At 38.3% G+C, this 17,157-nt stretch overlaps 1 protein-coding gene across 2 annotated transcripts in view; it reads left to right on the top strand.

Moving 5' to 3' along the window:
• The window catches only part of KLHL2 (kelch like family member 2), a 158,535-nt gene that overhangs the window by 120,836 nt on the left and 20,542 nt on the right, over positions 1-17,157 (top strand). For both annotated transcript variants that reach the window (XM_061142560.1, XM_061142561.1), the window contains 3 exons: positions 8,254-8,363; positions 12,554-12,670; positions 13,871-14,020. In XM_061142560.1, coding sequence (XP_060998543.1) covers positions 8,254-8,363; positions 12,554-12,670; positions 13,871-14,020 — 377 coding nt within the window. The remainder of the gene's footprint in view (positions 1-8,253; positions 8,364-12,553; positions 12,671-13,870; positions 14,021-17,157) is intronic.

The raw sequence follows: 17,157 nt of genomic DNA, 5'->3' as shown, positions 1-17,157 counted from the left end.
AATCATAGGGGATTCGACTTAGCTCATTCCTGAATGCCATGATAGTTTTCCCTACTTTCTTCAATTTAGGCCTGAATTTTGCAATAAGGAGCTTGAGATCTGAGCCACAGTCAGCTCTTTTTGCTGAGCTTCTCCATCTTTGGCAGCAAAGAACATGATCGGTCTGATTTTAGTATTGACCATCTGGTGATCTCCGTGTGTAGAGTCATCTCTTTGGTTGTTCAAAATGGTTGTTTGCTATGACCAGTGTGTTCTCATGACAGAACTCTGTTAGCCTTTGCCCTGCATAATTTTGTACTCCGAGGCCAAACTTGCGTGTTATTCTGGGTATCTCTTAACTTCCTACTTTTGTACGAATCTTTTGATGAATCTTTTTTGGTGTTCTAGTAGGTCTTGTAGGTCTTCATAGAACTGGTCATCTTTAGCTTCTTTGGCATCAGTGGTTAGGGCATAGATCCACTCCAGTATTCTTGCCTGGAGAATCCTATGGACAGAGAAGCCTGGCAGGGTATAGTTTATAGTGTCAAAAAGACATGACTGAAGTGACTTAATACGCACTGTGTTGTTGAATGGTTTACCTTGAAAACGGGGGTTGCAGCCAAGTACTGCATTTCTGAGTCTTGTTGACTATGAGGGCTACTCCATTTCTTCTAAGGAATTCTTACCCACAGTAATAGATATAATGGTCATCTGAATTATTATAAGAGTTCCCCATTCCTGTCCTTAGTTCACTGATTACTACAATGTTGATGTTCATTCATCTCCTGCTTGACTACAGCCAATTTACCTTGATTCATGGACCTAACATTCCAGGTTCTTAATGCAGTTTTGTTCTTTACGACATCAGACTTGACTTTTCACCACCAGATACATCCACAACTGAGTGTTGTTTCTGCTTTGACTCAGCCACTTCATTCTTACTTGAGCTGTTAGTAATTGCCCTCCAGTGGCATGTTGGACACCTTCCAACCTGGGGTGAGGGGACTCATATTGCATTGAAATATCTTTTTGCCTTTTCATAGTGTCCATGGGGTTCTCCATGTAAGAATATTAGACTGGGCTGCCATTTCCTTCTCCAGTGAACCACATTTTGTCAGAACTCTTCACTATGACCAGACCATCTTGAGTACTACTAATGAAGAGTACATGATGACTTTAGAGCCCAAACTTGACTTTGGATAGGTTACTAATGCCCTTACTTCAAAATTTATTAATGAATAATTATTTATTTTTAAAAAGTCAAGAAATTTATTTTTTAGCAAGTCTGTTGTTTTGATTGATGAGGCAGAGGCTAGAGTAACCCGTACAGTCATGATTTGGAAAAGTAACGTATTTGTTACTACTAGGGATTTTTTTCCCATGTGAAAAGTATGTAGAGGTAACCTCTTTCTTTGATTCAGATTTTAAAATTATAAAAGGAACTTAGTGTAAAATCACTGCAGACCTGTATTTGGAAGTGAAATATTTTATGATTAGGAGGTAAAGAAGTTTATATTCACTTGTCTTTTATTCAGTAGCTGTTTTACATTTATCTTTGAACTTCCAATTTGTTATCACAAACATTTTAAAGTTCATATGCTATTTGCCATATTTTCGCTAAAATGAATTTATTTGGGAACTTTAAATACAAAGGATCTCTTTGTGCTTTTTTTAATGTTCCTTCTTTGAAATGCAGATCCAACCACTGAAAAAAGGTTTTCCTTATTTCTTTATAAGGAAAGTACAAAAACTTCTGAAATAATTTTTTTGTGTCAACTTCTTTTGAGATCACGAAAATTAGGATTTTATTTTAGGTGTAGAAATGATCTTTGTAATTAATCATGATGGTTTATTAAACTCTCTAGTCCTATTAAATATTTCATGCTAAGTTTTGAAGTACTATTGTGAAGTAATATGCTATAAAGACTAGGTAGCTCTTAAAAATGGGTATCTAAGTTTAATCTTTAGTTTGTAGTCTTTCAAATACCAATTTTACCTTTTTCCATTGACTTTTGATTTATTACAGATTCAGTTACAAAGTCTTCATTTCTCTTGTTCTTTATTAGTGCATTCTTTTTTCAGTAAAATTTATTTGTTAGAGCAGTTGTAGGTTTATAGACAAAGAGAGGGGCAGAACAGAGTTCTTCCTGTGTCCTCTCCTTACAGTCTCTGCTATTTTTAACATCTTACATTAGTGTGGTGTATTTGTTATAGATTCTGAGCCAATATTGATACATTATTATTCACTGAAGACCATAGTATTTATTATGGTTTGCTCTTTGTGTTGTATATTCCGTGGGGTTTTATCAATGTATAATGACATGTATCCACCATTATTCTCAAAGGCAGAGGTTCTTTTCTCAGCCCTATCTAGTCTAATAAGCTCATCAAGGACATTCTTCATTTTTCTTATAGTGTTTTTGTTTTCTAGCATTTCTTTTTGATTTTGTTCTTAGACATTTCTATCTCTCTGTTTACATTACACATCTATTCTTTCATGCTGTCTACATTATCCAGTAGAGCCCTGAGCATCTTTATCACGATAGTGAAAGTGTTAGTCACTCAGTCGTGTCCAACTGTTGAGACCCCATGAACTGTAGCCCGCCAGGGTCCTCTGTCCATGGAATGTCCAGTCAAGAATACTGTAGTGGATTGCCATTTCCTTCTCCAGGTGATCTTCCCAACCCAGGGATTGAACCCAGGTCTCCTGCATTGCAGGCAGACTCTTTACAGTCTGAGCCACCAGGGAAACCCTGAATTGATCATAGTTGTTAAATTGTGTTTTAAGTTCCCAGTTTGATAAATGCAGCATCCCTGCCATATCTGGTCCCAATGCTTGGTCTGTCTCTTCAAGTTGTGTCTTTTGTCTTTTGGAATACCTCATAATTCTTTTCTTGATAGCCATATGTGATGTGCCCAGTGAACTGCTATAAGCAGGCCTTTAGAGATTTGGCAGTGAGATGTGGGGAAGGAACCCTTCTATATGTGACTAGAAGGGTTTGTTAGTGAGCTTTTGGCTCTGAACTGAGCTTCACAAGTGTTTCTCTGGTTTCTTTCTCCTTCCTAGGTGGAACTGGTTGGGCAGAGTGGGCTGGAGTTGGGTGTTTCTCTAAATTCAGTCAGTTAGGCTCTGGTTAACTAGATTCTCCTGAGGGCAGATCTTGTTAATGTAACAGATCAGAATGAGCACACCCTTCAGCAGGCAGCCATTGCTGTGCTTCATTATTCCCCATCCTGTTACTAGGCAACAGGTCTTACTCGACCATTGATTGGTGCTGCCTCACTGCCCGCTCCCCACCCCAGGCAACCAACTGTCCTGCCCAGCTATTGGTCAGCACCACAGTGGGCCCTGCCCACGGGACCATTAGGGGAGCAATTCAGCCAGGGTCAGTGGTGTGGTCATCAGGTGGAGAGTGAGGTAAGAAGCAGATTCAGGCTTCTCCTGGAGGCCCTCCAGCTTACCCAGCCTTGGGCCAACGGGTGAGCTGGTGGGCCCAGGGAGCATGCTGGACACTCTGTCCTGCAGGGCTCCAGAGCCCTCACTCAGGCCCTCCATGCCGAGGCCCAGGCCTTGAGGCAGCAGTGAACCTGTCTGTGACCTAATAGCAGTGTCCATTTGTCTGGGTCACAGTCTGTGAGACCTGGTCTCCCCTACTCGGGCAGCCTGAGGAGACTGAGGGCCAGTTTGGTCAGATGCCTGACTCCATCAGGGGTGACAGGTGGGCAGCGTGCGGAGCCTGACCCTGAGGAGCTGTAGCTGAGCTCTGCCTCCTCTTAGCCAGGACTGGGACCTTAGAGGGTGAAAGTTGTGCCTTGGGACTTTGCCCTTTCTTGTCAGGACAGAGTAACATTATTCTGTTAATAATAAACGAGTAACATTCGTTTGGTAGAGATTTACAGGAAAATTGTTACCGGACCATGACCTAACCCCAAAAACAAAGGATCTGACACCAAGAAGTTTGCAACAGCTAACTACCTGTCCCTCAATTTTTGCTTTTAAAGGGGCTTGCTAAAAGCTTTCAGCAACTTTGTGGTTAGGGTGTGAGCCACCCATCTCCCTGTATGAATCTGTAATAAGCCTTTCTCTGTTCCAAACTCTAATGTTTTAGTATTGATGGGTCTCTCTGTGCTTCAGACGCACAGACTTGAGATTCTGTAATGTTAAGAACAGAGTACATTGGGTATTTCAAAATTGTTTCATTTCTCCTCTCCCTACAGAAGCTACAGGGGGTTCTTGTCTCATATTTACTGTGGAAACCTGTTTGAGCTTCTGGAGGAAATCTCCCAGTATTGTAGAATCCCCCTGTGACTGGGTCCCCATGGAGTTTTTAATGCTCAAATCTCCACATTGAGATTTTGCTACACTTGCACCAGTTCCCATGCAGTTTCCGCTTGTGAGTCTCTGCTCCAATCAGCTGCACTTCCCTGTATTCTCCTTTTGATGTCTTCAGTCTTGGGGACATGACATGGTTTGCCCTGTGTTTTCTACAAGGGAAGCCAACTATTCATTTTTATGGTATGTTAAAACATGTACTTGAATCTTTTTTCAACAAACCTTAAAAATAAACTGCTGGTAGAATACAGTTAATTGTAAAGACCTAGAAAATACCTACAATTCCTGGCAAATTTTTACTTTAAAACATAGGTATCACAATACAGTAAGATCTGAATTATTGAATATTTGCCATTTACCATGTGTGTGTGTGCATGCTCAGTTGTTATCTGACTCTTTGTGATCCCTTTGACTGTATATAGCCCAGTCAGGCTCCTCTGTCCATGGAATTTTCCAGGCAAGAATACTGGAGTGGGTTGTCATTTCTTTTCTAGATGCTTATTTATAAGCTATAAAGGTATTTAATTCTCACAGCAGTCTTTCTTATGTAAGGTATTTTTATATTCCCCATTTTATGGTTGAGGAAGCCAATACTTAGAAAAATTACAAAACATGCCCAGGGTTTTACAAGCTAGCACATGGCAGAGCTGGAATTTGAAAACCACATTTCCTTGTGAGTTCACAGTTTATTTATTTTTTTTTATTATTATTTTTTTTTCATTTATTTATATTAGTTGGAGGCTAATTACTTTATAGTATTGTAGTGGTTTTTGCCATACATTGATACGAATCAGCCGTGGATTTACATATGTTCCTCATCCTGAACCCCCCTCCCACCTCCCTCCCCATCCCATCCCTCTGGGTCATCCTAGTGCACCAGCCCTGAGCACTTGTCTCATGCATCAAAACTGGACTGGCGATCTGTTTCACAATTGATAACATACATGTTTCAATGCTGTTCTCTCAGATCATCCCACCCTCGCCTTCTCCCACAGAGTCCAAAAGTCTGTTCTATACATCTGTGTCTCTTTTTCTGTCTTGCATATAGGGTTATCATTACCATCTTTCTAAATTCCATATATATGCGTTAGTATACTGTATTGGTGTTTTTCTTTCTGGCTTACTTCACTCTGTATAATGGGCTCCAGTTTCATCCATCTCATTAGAACTGATTCAAATGTATTCTTTTTAATGGCTGAGTAATATTCCATTGTGTATATGTACCACAGCTTTCTTATCCATTCGTCTGCTGATGGGCATCTAGGTTGCTTCCATGTTCTGGCTATTATAAACAGTGCTGCGATGAACATTGGCATACACGTGTCTCTTTCAGTTCTGGTTTTCTCATTGTGTGTGCCCAGGAGTGGGATTGCTGGGTCATATGGCAGTTCTATTTCCAGTTTTTTAAGAAATCTCCACACTGTTCTCTATAGTGACTGTTATAGTTTGCAGTCCCATCAACAGTGTAAGAGGGTTCCCTTTTCTCCTCACCCTCTCCAGCATTTATTGCTTATAGACTTTTGGATAGTGCCATTCTGACTGGCGTGTAATGGTACCTCATTGTGGTTTTGATTTGCATTTCTCTAATAATGAGTGATGTTGAGCATCTTTTCATGGCTTTGTTAGCCATCTGTATGTCTTCTTTGGAGAAATGTCTGTTTAGTTCTTTGGCCCATTTTTTGATTGGGTCATTTATTTTTCTGGAATTGAGCTGCAGGAGTTGCTTGTATATTTGTGAGATTAATTCTTTGTTGCTTCGTTTGCTATTATTTTCTTCCATTTTGAAGGCTGTCTTTTCACCTTGCTTATAGTTTCCTTTGTTGTGCAAAAGCTTTTAAGTTTCATTAGGTCCCATTTGTTTATTTTTGCTTTTATTTCCAATATTCTGGGAGGTGGGTCATAGAGGATCCTGCTGTGATTTATGTCAGAGAGTGTTTTGCCTATGTTCTCCCCTAGGAGTTTTATAATTTCTGGTCTTACATTTAGATCTTTAATCTGTTTTGAGTTTATTTTCGTGTATGGTGTTAGAAAGTGTTCTAGTTTCATTCTTTTACAAGTGGTTGACCAGTTTTCCCAGCACCACTTGTTAAAGAGATTGTCTTTTCTCCATTGTATATTCTTGCCTCCTTTGTTGAAGATAAGGTGTACATACATATGTGGATTTATCTCTGGGCTTTCTATTCTGTTCCATTGATCTATATTTCTGTCTTTGTGCCAGTACCATACTGTCTTGATGACTGTGGCTTTGTAGTAGAACCTAAAGTCAGGCAGGTTGATTCCTCCAGTTCCATTTTTCTTTCTCAAGATTGCTTTGGGCTATTCGAGGTTTTTTGTATTTCCATACAAATTGTGAAATTCTTTGTTCTAGTTCTGTGAAAAATACCATTGGTAGCTTGATACGGATTGCATTGAATACTGATTGCATTGAATACGGATTGCATTGAATCTATAGATTGATTATTGAATCTATAGAAAATACTCATTTTCACGATATTGATTCTTCCGATCCATGAACACGGTATATTTCTCCATCTATTTGTGTCCTCTTTGATTTCTTTCATCAGTGTTTTATAGTTTTCTATATATAGGACTTTTGTTTCTTTATGTAGATATATTCCTAAGTATTTTTATTCTTTTTCTTGCAATGGTGAATGGTATTGTTTCCTTAATTTCTCTTTCTGTTTTCTCATTGTTAGTGTATAGGAATGCAAGTGATTTGTGTGTGTTAATTTTATATCCTGCAAGTTTACTATATTCATTGATTAGCTCTAGGATTTTTCTGGTAGAGTCTTTAGGGTTTTCTATGTAGAGGATCATGTCATCTGCAAACAGTGAGAGTTTTACTTCTTTTCCTATCTGGATTCCTTTTGTTTCTTTTTCTGCTCTGATTGCTGTGGCCAAAACTTGAGTTCACACTTTAAAATGAGAACTGGGTGTGGAGAAAAGGATACTTTGTGAATGATTATTTGTTTATTTATTTATTTTTAAGTTTTGAAGTTACTGGTTGTATTAATAGTTCTCTCTTCCCCTTTGGAGGAATGGTATATTTGTGAATTCAAAGAAAGGTGTTTTTTTGTTTTGGGGTTTTTTTTTTTGTTTGTTTGTTTGTTTGTTTGTTTTAATTTTTTAAAGAATTGTTAATCTCACTGGTTTCTGGAAGGGAGTTGAAGGTATAAAATAGTATATAACTTGATCCCCAAATAAGTTGCTTACATAGTATTCAGAGCTATCTATGAAAGTAAAAGTGAAAGTGTTAGTCACTCAGTTTTATCTGACTCTTTCAACCCTGTAGACTGTAGCCCGCCAGGCTCCTCTGTCCATGGGATTCTCCAGGCAAGAATAGTGGAGTGGGTTTCCATGCCCTCCTGCAGGGGATCTTCCCAACCCAGGGATCTAACCAGGGTCCCTTGCATTGTTGTCACACTCTTTACCATCTGAGTCACCAGGTAGCCCAGAGCTATCTATATCATAAACCAATTCTGTTTTTTTTAAATAATGGTTATATATTCAGACTGATCAGATTTTAAGATGTGTTTGTTTAGTTTAGTCTTTAGTTCTTAAATTAGGCAGTTTCCTCTCCTTATATCGTTATGTTCTAAAGCCCTCTGATATTTTACATAATACATTCAAATGTGTGACATCATGTCTTTTCTCTGATATTACAGAATAATACTGGTAGTCTTATTAACACATAAGGAATAGATGTTTACCTCTAAAATACCCCCTAATAAAATAAAAGTAGTCCATTTGAGTGTACAGTCAGGCAGCCTTCCTGCCTGGGCTGCCACTGAATTTGTTTGAGTTGTTACTAGTTACGAGTTCTCACTTATGAAATATACTTGGTTTTCTCATTCATAGGTTAGATTAAGAAAAATCTCTTCTTTTTTAAGTAGTTTGAAACTATGATAATAGAATTGATTTTCTTTGTAACCTCCCAACAGAGCAACATTTTGCAGATGTCGTGCTCAGTGAAGAATTTCTCAACCTTGGCATTGAACAAGTGTGCAGCTTAATCTCAAGTGACAAACTTACCATTTCTTCAGAAGAGAAGGTACGTGTATTTTTCTTTTTCTGGTGTACAGTGATATAGTAGTTTTCCTTTTTTTTTTTTTTTCCACTTTGTTTTGTGACAGCCAGTTATCTTTGATCAGAAGTTGAGAAACTCAGTTAGTTGACTCGTTGGTTGTGTAAATGACTGTCTTCTCATTCCATAGGCGCTTCCTAGCTGTTTAGACACTGAAGTTTTGTACTGGACCCCACAGCAAGAGCTTGCACACATTAAACTGTCTGAAACAAAGGACTTTTTGGGAACTGGATTTCTTCTCACGGCTTAGATAGATACCTGGAAGAATTGTGATCTAAAACATAATATTCTCAAACCAAACTGACTTCATCATCTTGTGAACTGGAAGACACCCAGGTGGCAAAATTTAACTGGTTCCACACTGAGCTTCTTCCTTTCAATTGGGCCCTGCAGCTTACACGTATTCTCCCTGTGTTTTCTTACCCCAGTTCCAGAGATATGTGTGGTTCCTTTGTCTGGCTGTGTAGCCTGTCTCTCCAGATTTGAAGTTGCCTCTGTCAGCCACCTGCATCTTTCATATCAGTGGAGAGAAAAGCTTCTCGGTGGCTTTTATTGTTTGGATAGGTTTTATACCTTGTGGGAATCAGGGCACAAAAGCTTATGCACAGGCTGTGCTTGGAAGAAATGAAACTTTAGTTTTTTCCTTTTTTTGCTTTGTTGCATAAACTTTAGTTCTCTTCCTCAAGGATATTCATCCTGCTTGGGGGCAAGACACATTTCTTACAATAGTTACCAAGTGAAAAAATATGTGAATGTTGTGAAATATATAATCTTTTAGCATCCCAGAAATATAGAGGAAGACACTACTATTCATGTTTAACAGATGTGTCTTGAGTTTCTACTGTGTACCAGATATTGCTATGGAATTCTGGATATAAGAAGATTGACAGCATAAAATTCTTTAGTTATGACTAGCAGAACAACCAGTGAGGTAATAAATGATCACAGAATGCTGTAGAGGATCCAGTAGGAGTATGTGATCATTCCTTGGATACAGATTGGAATTTAGCATGACTCCAGTGTATGATCCAAGTTTTTTTAAAGTGAGTATGAGTTTTCCGTGGAAACAGGACGGGTGGGAGTGGAAAGGGTAGCCCAGGTAGAGGGAACAGAATACGTAAATATAAAGAGACGTGAAAGAATGATTGCATTTGGTTGTTTTAGTAAGATTAGAGTTTATAGTGTATCTTTATAGTTTATACTGTAGTGCCTATACCGGAGAAGGCAATGGCAACCCACTCCAGTACTCTTGCCTAGAAAATCCCATGGACGGAGGAGCCTTGTAGGCTACAGTCCATGGGGTCGGGAAGAGTTGGACACGACTGAGCGACTTCATTTTCACTTTTCACTTTCATGGATTGGAAAAGGAAATGGCAACCCACTCCAGTGTTCTTGCCTGGAGAATCCCAGGGACGGGGTGGCCTGGTGGGCTGCTGATAATGGGGTCTCACAGGGTCAGACATGACTTAAGTGACTTAGCAGCAGCATTGTGCCTATACACTATAGAGTTTATGTGTATCGGCACAGTGGTTGGAGATAAGATGGGAAGATGAAATAAAATAGTTCCTCAGCCATGTTAAAGAAAATTGACTTTATCCTGGTGATGAAGAGCATCTGAAGAGTTCTGAGCAGTAGGAGAGTGCCATAATACCTGCCCTATAAGACATGTCATGGAGACTATTCTGGTTTTCTACTTCTACATAACAACCTCACCAGCCATTTTCTTAGGTTCACAGTTTGTGAACAGGATTCATCCAGGGCACATGGGGACAGCTTGTCTCTGCTGCACAGAGCCTGGGGCTTCTGCCGGGCTGGTCTGACAGGTGGCATGTTTCTGACTGGAGCCACAGACCCAAGGCTACAGTCCCTTTGCGCATGGCATCTGGTGTGTCTGGAACACCCAGGAGAATTCCTTCTCTCACTTGTCTGGCTCTTGGGCCGATTGTTGGCTGGTATTCTCCCACCCACTTATTCTTTGTAACTGGCTTGGGTCTCTCATGGCTTCTTACCACCAGTAATCAGACTTCTTACATGACATCTGGCTTCCCCTCAAAGGAGCATTTCAAGACCCAGAACACATATGACTCCACAATACTGCCTCCACAACCTTCCCTGTTGGTTTCTCAGGGCCAGCTTAGATTCCTGTGTGAGGTTACTATATAAGGTATGGATATTAGAGAAATGGTTTTACTAGGGACCATTTTTGGAGACTAGCTCTAAAATGGTGATGTGCATAATAGATTAGAAGTTGGGTGAGGATCAGATGGGAGGATGCTGAAGTTACCAGTGTGCAGTAAGATCTGGTTGGTGTAGGGTGGTAGAAAGAGGTGGAGAAGAGAGAGCAGAACCAAGAAATAGCAGATGAAATTGGCAGGACCCTCTTAGTCTCTAGCATCTGGCACATAAAGGTACTTCTTGACTGAATGAATTGAAGAGGCATGTTAATTATAGTGTAGATTATTTTCAGTGTCTTGCTCTATACTTGCAGTACAGTAACCTAATTTTTGCTCCACAGTTATTCATTTACATATCATCAAACATTTTTTTATAAGATTATTGAGTTATATTCTCATCAATCAGGAAGGAAATTATGTGGTTAAATACCATCTTCTTAATAGCTTATTAACTTTCTCATAGGTCTATGTTTTAATGCCCTATTATTTAGATTTTTAAATTTTTAAATATCACATTTTAATACATTGTACTGTTATGATGAAAGAAAATTAATCTATTCTGCAGATTATTTAGAAGTATGTGGTCCAGCATTTTGCAAACCCAAAGAAAAAGTAAAAAATGCTAGGAGTAGATGATTGTTATTCCAGGTATCACTTTGCTTTATTATTTTGGGTGCTTTATTCAAAAGAGACTTTAGATTTTAATCTAGTAGAACCAAGTTCAGTTTGGAAAGGTTGTCACCAATGAATTAGATCATATATCTTCAAATTATCACCTCTGTCACTGAAGTTCAAGAAGATTAGATAATGTACTTGCTGAAATACATAGTAAATACCTAGCGAAAAGTACTCACTAAATATGTAAAAGTACTAAACATACTTATTAAAGTACATATTTAATTAAAAGTAGATCTACCATATGATCCAGCTGTCCCACTTCTGAGTGTATATCCGAAGGAAATGAAAACAGAGTCTTGGAATATCTACATTCCCCTTTGCCTGTAGCATTTTTTACTATAACCAAGATGTGGAAACAACTTGAGTGTCCGTCAGCGGCTACATGGACAGAGTGGTGCTAGAATGAAAAAGCTGGCTTAAAACTCAGCATTCATAAAACTAAAATCATGGCATCCATTCCATCATTTCATGGGAAATAGATGGGGAAGAAGTGAAAACAGTGACAGATTTCATTTTTGGGCTCCAAAATCACTGCAGACAGTGACTGCAGCCATGAAATTAAAAGATGCTTGCTCCTTGGAAGGAAAGCTATGATAAACCTGGACAGCGTATTAAAAAGCAGAGACATTACTTTGTCGACAAAGGTCCATCTAGTCAAAGCTATGGTTTTTCCAGTAGTCATGTATGGATGTGAGAGTTGTACCATAAAGAAAGCTGAGCACCAAGGAAGTGATACTTTCTAATTGTGGTGTTGGAGAAGACTTGAGAGTCCCTTGGAGAGCAAGGAGATGAAACCATTCAATCCTAAAGGAAATCAACCCTGAATATTCATTGGAAGGACTGATGCTGAAGCACCAGTAAAAATACTGGCCATCAACCTGATGTGAAGAGCTAACTCACTGGAAAAGACCCTGATACTGGGAAAGATTGAAGGCAGGAGAAGAAGGGAATGACAGAGGTTGAGATGCTTGGATGGCATCACCGACTCAATGGACATGAGTTTGAGCAAAGTTTAACAGGTTGCACACTGAGCCTCTTCCTCTAGACTGGCCCCTGCAGCTTACACTTGGGGAGATGGTGAAGGACAGGGAGGCCTGGCTTGCTGCAGTCTGTGGGGTCACAAAGAGTTGGACACAACTGAGCAACTGAACAGCAACAGCATAGTCATGATTTGAAAAACTTCAACCATGGATAAAACTTGGATGTCTTAGCAAGAGTTTTATATAAAATGTAATCTCCTTGTATTTTATTCAGATACCTTGGTACATAACTCATTAATTTTCTTTCCCCCATATTCTCTGCAAGGTATTTGAAGCAGTGATAGCTTGGGTGAATCATGACAAGGATGTGAGGCAAGAATTTATGGCTCGGCTGATGGAACATGTACGGTTACCTTTGCTTCCTCGGGAATATTTAGTTCAGGTAAAAGTATTTGCAGAACACATAAGTATGCACTAGCACCATGTCACTGGGGCAACAGTGTGTTGATTTCCGTTACACAGTGGTAACTGGGCATAGGACAGTAAATATACCTGATGTCCTCGGTAGCTGCTACCTCTTGGGCTACTTCCCAGTCTTAAAGTTTGCTTATCCCCAGTATCTGATTTGCACGAGCAAGTACTGGAGCTTGTGGAAGCATTGTCTGTGGTGATATAAGTACATGCAGAAACCACATCTATAGTTCTGTATCACTTTTGCAGCTCTTTTGCCTTCCTTCTGATAGCCTCCTCTGATTAGTGAATGGAATAGAATAGAATGGAATTCTAAGCTGAAGAAAACCGGGTTATTTGAAACAAATAGCAATAAATGGATCTTTAGTAGTCTCTGAACAATATTAAATTTACTGTTTTATTATTAGCATTCCTTTATACTAGGGTCATTTCAACATTTTAATTTATAATTGAAGCCATCCAGTGAAGCTTTTTTTAAATTATTTGTTTTTAACTGGAGGATAATTGCTTTACAGTGTTGTGTTGGTTTCTGCCATTTATCAATATGAAGAAACATTTCTTTTTTAGCAGTAGATCTGAACGTTTTAGAATTGTTTGAAGAATGTGTAATCACTGGTACTCCGCCTTTAAGAAAATGAACAGAAAAAAAAAGAGAAAACAGAAGAAACCTGTCCCACACTTGAGGATAGGGATAGGAGGGACAAGATTTATTTGTGGTATAGGCACGTTGTTATAAAGTATTTTGAATCCCTTTACTGGATATTTTTTTTCAAGTTTTAAAAGGTTGTATTTATAATATTACCTCCCCTGCCTGAAGGACTCATGATCTCAATTTCCTAATTTTTCTTACTGTTTGGCTTAAACTGTTTCTTAATTTGGCTTAGAGATAACAAATAGATGAACATAGTACTACTAAAGATTATTCTACAACTGACATTGAAGTATATGATTTTCATTGCAGTTCTTTATTATTTATATATTTTTCTCTGCAGACCAGAGAAAAAATGCAGTCAGGCTTTTTTTTTTTAGTGATATTTATAAACTTGCCTCTGTAACTTTTAGATTGAACCAGAAGATAGTTATTCCTTTTTCCTCTTCTTTACTTGTTTCTTTGTCATTTTATCATGAAGTAGCTATCCCCTCATAGGGCGAGTCTGATTTCTTCTTTCAGAGGGTTGAGGAAGAAGCACTGGTGAAGAACAGCAGTGCTTGCAAAGATTACCTCATTGAAGCTATGAAGTACCATCTGCTACCAACAGAGCAGCGTATATTAATGAAGAGTGTCCGAACCCGACTGAGGACACCCATGAACCTTCCCAAAGTAGGATCTGCTATTCATACCTGTTACTACCTCATCTGAAAGGCCCATAATGAGGCTCTTAATTTATTTTACTCATCTGAATTTCCATGTACCCAGGAATTCACTGTAGTATATGTAATTCAACTTCTTTTTTGATTTTTTTGTCTGTGAAGGGTGGGCATTGTTTGACTCATTTAATCTTTATAAACCACTTGATATTGCTCTTCTGGAACAGAGGCAACTGGTATTTATCCCTTCTGAGTTTCTTCAGCTGTAGTTAACAGCAGAGAGGATAATTAGAATATGTAGATTAAAGATTTCTTTGTAAGCTACATGTTTGGATGATAAGTGAAAACTGAGTAGCTTCCCAGAATTGCTTACAACTAAGGATGCTGGCTTGTTTTTTGTTCTCTCCTATTGTCTGTTGTGTACAAACAGTACACAGTGTGATGGTTCACTCTCACATCATACATAGCCATTTCAGTGTAGATTTCCCATATGTCTTCCCAGATCTCCAGTGTTCCTAAGTTTCCTATGTGAAAGTTTGTATTCTACCTTTATCTTTTTAGTTGAAACCATTCATTTCTTACTGATTGAATTTTCTTTACAAATAACCCCTTATTTCTGTCTTTCTGTTTGCAGTTTCTGCTCTGTTTTCATCTTTATAGTACTAGGAGGCCAGCACTTAAAGCACCATTTTGTGTATGGTCTGATCAAAATGATCCATACAGAATATAATACTTTTATTTATGTATTGATTTCTAGCTCTCGTGTGTTTGGGGGCAATGATGGATTAAGAAATAAGAATCTGTTGTCTACTGTTTTCTTACATCATCTTTAGTTATTACTTTTTATATTTCCATTAAATTATATCTTTTATGTTCTTTTGCTTTAATACTTTTATTTAGTATTTTTCAAGGTTTTTTTTTTTTTTTTTTTGAGTCTACATTTTAATTGCTTCAAATCCATATTAGTAGTCTTTTTCTGTTTTGCCCAGTGTTAAGAGTTCTCAATTTAGAACTGACTGTATTTTGCCAGTGTGCTACTCCCTCCTTTTTTCTAGAGTATTAGTAAATATTTTAATTTAAAATGGACTTCAGTACTCTTCCTGGTGATTCCTCATTAGAAATACCTACTTAGCAATATAGTCCATTTATAGGAAGTGTCAGTCCACATTATTATGTTTATTATCTAAACCAAAAACAAGTAATTTGGCAAATAGCATCTGATGAGATCTAGGATCATATAGGTTCAAATTTAGCATGATTTTTTTAATATCCCTCTGTGTGTTACTCACCATTTCATAGGCTCCTAGAAGTTTGAATGCTTTTCTCAAAATATTCTAAAGTTTTAGTGAGAATTAATATCACTTAAAAGATATTTACAAGGCACTCACTTCCTGCCCTATTTTGAAAATTGGTATTTGCCGTTTTTAAATTTTCTGATCTCTCCTCAGTTCTCCAAGATTTTTCAAAAATAATTGTAAGTGGCTCAGTAAGTACATTAGCTAGTTCCCTTAATACCTTAGTATGCATGCCATCTGGGTCTGCTGATTTTATAAGTGTTTACATTTTCCAAATACCTTTACCTACTTTTATAAGAAGTCATCTCTATTAAGTCTTCATTACTTCATATCTGTCCATATTGTTTGGTGTCAGTTTTTGTTCTTACAAAAAAATACAGGTTTATAAAAGCCGTCTATAGTCTTAGCCCATTTGAATTATTATTTCTTTTATGCTGGTCTTTTTAACTTCCTTCTAAAAGGTTTGTCTTATCTTTAGTACTTTTTAAACATTTCATATTTGTAAAAGGTCTCTTCTTAACCTGTATATTCCCTTAGCTGGCATCTTTAGCTTTGCTGTCTTTAGCTATGCCTTAACCTTTAGAGTGAAAACTAATTCTCTTCTAATTTCTGTAATAAGGATGCTACGTTTGAAAACATTCTAAAGAGTTCTTGGTGAAATCCTGTCAATTATTTTCTCTTTTGTGATCATCTGTTCAGTTGACACTGTCTCTGGGCTCTTCTCTGCCTATGAGTTTGGGTAGCCCTCCCGACTGTATTAAACTTGGGATTTCTCAGTTCTTTAGCTTTGATTCTGTGGTGGGTGTGCACGACTGAGCGACTAACACACACACACACACACACGCCGATCCATGAAGGTTCTCTTCTGCTCTCTCAGGGGGCCTGGAGAGTAGGGCGGCAGACCTGACAGGTAGCAGGGAGGTACACTGCTGCTAGCTTTGTATCTGCATAGTCTCTCCTGAAAGTTTATTTATCTGCACAGATTTTTTAAAAGTGCTTCTACTGTATGCTTTTACAATAGCACTGTTTGTCATTTTAGAGGGGCTATAGTCAAGATTAATTCTAACTAGATAGTTAAGAATGAGGCAACATGATTAACAGTAATGATGCATTTTATTATAATCACAATAAGACACATCAGGCAAAATGTGGTAGCAGTCCTGGAATAATAGATAATATTTCTACCATGACAGTGACTTATTAGGCTCTGATCTTGTGGACTGATACTATTTGCATAAGATAAATCTTTTTATAGCTCAGACATTAGTTTTGTGTCTTCAGTAAACCGTCTTGGGATTGTCTAAGGCACTCTGATTTGGACAGTATAATGAAAAACTGTGTATGTTTTGCTACTGTATGATATTGTTTAGTTCAATCGCTCAGTTGTGTCCAATTCTTTGTGACTCCATGGACTGCAGCACGCCCGGCCTCCCTGTCTATCACCAGCTCCCAAAGTTTACTCAAGTTTATGTCCATTGAGTCGGTGATGCCATCTAACCATCTCATCCTCTGTTGTCCCCTTCTCCTCCCACCTTCAATCTTTTCCAGCATCAGGGTCTTTTCAAATGAGTCAGTTCTTCGCATCAGGTGGCCAAAGTATTGGAGCTTCAGCTTCAGCATCAGTCCTTCCAGTGAATATTCAGGACTGATTTCCTTTAGGATGGACTGGTTGGATCTCCTTGCAGTCCAAGGGACTCTCAAGAGTCTTCTCCAACACCACAATTCAAAAGCATCAATTCTTTGGTGCTCAGCTTTCTTTATAGTCCAACTCTCACATCCATACATGACCACTGGAAAAACCATAGCCTTGATTAGACGGACCTTTGTCAGCAAAGTAATGTCTCTGCTTTTTAAT

The sequence above is a fragment of the Dama dama genome, chromosome 5 (assembly GCF_033118175.1).
Source record: "Dama dama isolate Ldn47 chromosome 5, ASM3311817v1, whole genome shotgun sequence".
In the NCBI taxonomy this organism is placed as follows: domain Eukaryota; kingdom Metazoa; phylum Chordata; class Mammalia; order Artiodactyla; family Cervidae; genus Dama; species Dama dama.
The sequence above is the reverse complement of the archived record's forward strand: the minus strand, read 5'-3'. Positions and strand labels throughout refer to the sequence as shown.